Source organism: Loxodonta africana, chromosome 15, assembly GCF_030014295.1.
Source record: "Loxodonta africana isolate mLoxAfr1 chromosome 15, mLoxAfr1.hap2, whole genome shotgun sequence".
In the NCBI taxonomy this organism is placed as follows: Eukaryota; Metazoa; Chordata; class Mammalia; order Proboscidea; family Elephantidae; genus Loxodonta; species Loxodonta africana.
The window spans coordinates 62,890,760-62,894,208 of record NC_087356.1 but is presented as its reverse complement, the minus strand read 5'-3'; the positions used below and the strand labels follow the sequence as shown (position 1 = coordinate 62,894,208).

Genomic DNA, 3,449 nt, shown 5'->3' with positions numbered 1-3,449 from the left:
ATTACAATCTTAATGTTATAATAATGATAATATAATAGATCATGGTTGACCACTTACTGTGGACAACACTATGTAGCAATACCCAGGCTGTACCACAGATCAGTTAATTAAATCAGAATTTCTGTAGGTGGGACCCAGATATCAGTACTTATTAAATACTTCAGTCAATGTGGAGAACCACTGTCTTAGGCCTTCAAATCCAAGAATAGCTAAGTACAAATTTCAGCCACATAATGACAACTCATACTTTTATACATTCTGAATATTTGAAAAAAAACTTCTTTTAAATATGCATAAACCCAGGTTATTCTTACAACCACCTTAGGAATTGATATTATTAATTCTTTCATTTTTCGGATTCAGCAGTTGACTTGCCACTCAGTGATACAGGAGCAACTGCCACGTTACCCTGACACTGCATAGATTTGAGATAGGTATTCAAACGCTCACATTCAGTGAATATTTGGAAATGGCAAAAATGACCGGGAAATTTCATTTCTCCAGCAAAACACATCTCCAGCTTCAAAATGTGAAATTTACTACTTCTCTCTTCTAGAGTAAAGGCTATCAAACATTAGACTGCATCAACATCACCTATATCATCTATAGAGTTTGTTAAAACACAGATTGTTGGGCTTGGGCCCCACCCCCAGGGTTTCTGATTTAGTAGGTCAGCAGCAAGGCCTGAGAGCTGACATTTCTAATAAGCCCCAGGTGATGCCAATTCTGCTAGTGCAGTCACTATGCTTTGAAAACCACTGGTCTAGGATATTTGGAAAACCGAGTGGTAAAAGTTCAAGATCTTGGCCCCTTTTCCTCTAATCTTCATAATCTTTGAACTGCTCAGGTGCTGGTCTTCTTCCCAGTAAACAGCAGGATTGAGGGGAAGATGCATCAACGAGGAGTCTAGAAGTTTATCATTTTGATGAGATCCCATTGATCTATTTTGCCTTTTGTTCCTTGGGAGTTTGGTGTCATATCTAAGAATCCATTGTTGAAGACTATGTCCTGGAGAATTACCCTTATATTTTCTTCTAATTGTTTTATGGTTTTAGGTAATACGTTTAGGTCTTTGATCCATTTTGAGTTAGTTTTTCTATATGGTGTGATATATGAGTCTACTTTAATTCTTTTGCACATGGAAATTCAGTTGTCCCAGCACCATTTATAAAAGTGACTATTCTTTCCCCATTTGTTGGATTTGACACCCTTGTCCGAGATTAACTGACCATGGATGTGTACGCTTACCTCTGGATTCTTGATGCCAATCCATTGGTCTATAGGTCTATCATATACAAGTGCCACACTGTTTTGATTACTGTAGCTTTATACAGGGAGTCCCCAGGTTACCAGCATCCAACTCACAGAAAATTCATATTTGCCCTTTAATGTTATGTAAATTTACCCTCACTTTGAAGTGATTGAACCAAACCCTGCTGGCAAACAAATTCTTCATCACAGTCACCTTCCCTTGCTGCAATGCAGCTTTTAAATCATTGGAAAATCTTCAAGCCTTTTCTTGCACTAAAGTAACGCTAAATAAGAATCATATGCACCTGTCCAATTTACCTGCACATTCGACTTAAAGGCATACTTATGAACAGATCTTGTTCATAACCCAGGTATTGACTGTAATAAGTTTTGAGATCAGGAAGTGTGAATCCTCCTATTCTATTCTTCTTTTCCAGGATTGCTTTGGCTATTTGGGACCATTTACTATTCTGTATAAACTTCAGGATTGGCTTCTCCATTTATGCAAAGAAGGCTATTGGAATTTTAACGGTTATTGTGTTGAATTTGTATATGGTATTAGGTAATATTGACATCTTGACAATATTAACTCTTCCGATCCATGCCACAACATGGATGAACCTTGAAAACATTAGGCTGAGTGAAATAAGCCAAACAAAAAACAACAAATATTGAATGAGCTCACTAATAAGGTATACCTAGAATAGGCAAACGTACAGAGATCAGAGTTTAGTGGTGGTAACCAGAGACAGAAGACAGATGGAAAAGCTGAAGCATTATTTAGAACACATTGAGTTTCTGTTTGTGGTGATGACAACTTTGGTAATAGATACTGGTGGTTGTTGCACAACATGATTTATGTAATAATTTTCACTGAATTGTACACATGAAAAACGTTGAATTGGTCAATATAGTGTTATCTGAATTTGTACAACAATCATAGAAACAGCCCAGGGTCTCTAAGCTTGAGATGAATGTTTAGAACTGGCTTCATCAAGGAGAATTACAGCCTATCAAGATGCTTATCTGTACCAGCCCCACAGGCTTCCAACCCCAGGAGAATGGCTGCAGAAAACCACTCTACTGTGACAGAATTCATTCTAGGAGGATTAACAAATCGGCCAGAGCTCCAGCTCCCTCTCTTCTTCCTCTTTCTAGGGATCTACATGGTCACCATGGTGGGGAACCTGGGCATGATCATGCTCATTTGTCTAAATTCCCAGCTTCACACCCCCATGTACTACTTCCTCAGCAATTTGTCATTTGTTGATATGTGCTACTCCTCTATTATTACTCCAAAAATGCTGGTGAACTTTGTGTCAGAGAAGAACAGCATATCTTATGTGGGGTGCATGTCACAGCTCTACTTTTTCCTTGTTTTTATCGTTGCCGAGTGTTACACGTTGACAGTGATGGCATATGACCGCTATGTTGCCATTTGCAGCCCTTTACTTTATAACATCATTATGTCGGATCGAATCTGCTCCCTTCTAGTGGCTGCAGTCTACATCATAGGGTTCATTGGCTCAATGATAGAGACTGGCCTCGTGTTAAAACTGTCCTATTGTGAAAGCCTCATCAGTCATTACTTCTGTGGCATCCTCCCTCTCATGAAGCTCTCCTGCTCTAGCACCTATGACATTGAGCTGACAGTTTTCTTTTTGGCTGGGTTTGACATCATACTTACCGGTTCAACAGTCCTTGTCTCTTATGCCTTCATTCTCTTCAACATCCTCCACATCAGAAGCACAGAAGGTAGGTCCAAAGCCTTCAGCACCTTCAGCTCACACCTTGCAACAGTGGGAATGTTCTATGGATCTACTGCATTCATGTATCTAAAACCTTCCACAGTCAGTTCCTTGGCCCAGGAGAAGGTGGCCTCTGTGTTCTACACCACAGTGATCCCCATGCTGAATCCCCTAATTTACAGTCTAAGGAACAAGGATGTGAAAGATGCCATGCAGAAAACACTGAGAAGAAAACTGTCTTAATGCAGATGTTATCATTATTTCTCAATTTTAAAAGTAAGTTGTTACAAACACCAGAGAAAAGAGCAGCCATGGAAGAGGAATACCAATCCTTAATAGGGTTGGCGAATGTCTTCTCTCATTCTCCTCTCTTCCTTCTGATCCTCTCTCATGACTTACTATTTGCAACCAGCTGTTTTCAGGTTCATATTTTCTTTTATTTGCAATCTA

The 3,449-nt window shown here is 39.3% G+C and overlaps 1 protein-coding gene across 1 annotated transcript; it reads left to right on the top strand.

Moving 5' to 3' along the window:
* The first annotated feature begins 2,312 nt into the window (after positions 1-2,312).
* On the top strand, positions 2,313-3,242 carry LOC100661024 (olfactory receptor 8A1-like). Its single transcript, XM_003422614.1, has one exon. The coding sequence runs from the start codon at positions 2,313-2,315 to the stop codon at positions 3,240-3,242; it is 930 nt and encodes a 309-aa protein (XP_003422662.1).
* Positions 3,243-3,449: the final 207 nt, after the last annotated feature.

What these genes read in the sequence shown, in the direction of transcription:
- LOC100661024 (XM_003422614.1), top strand. Translation starts at nt 2,313, where the DNA reads ATGGCTGCAGAAAACCACTCTACTGTGACAGAATTCATTCTAGGAGGA.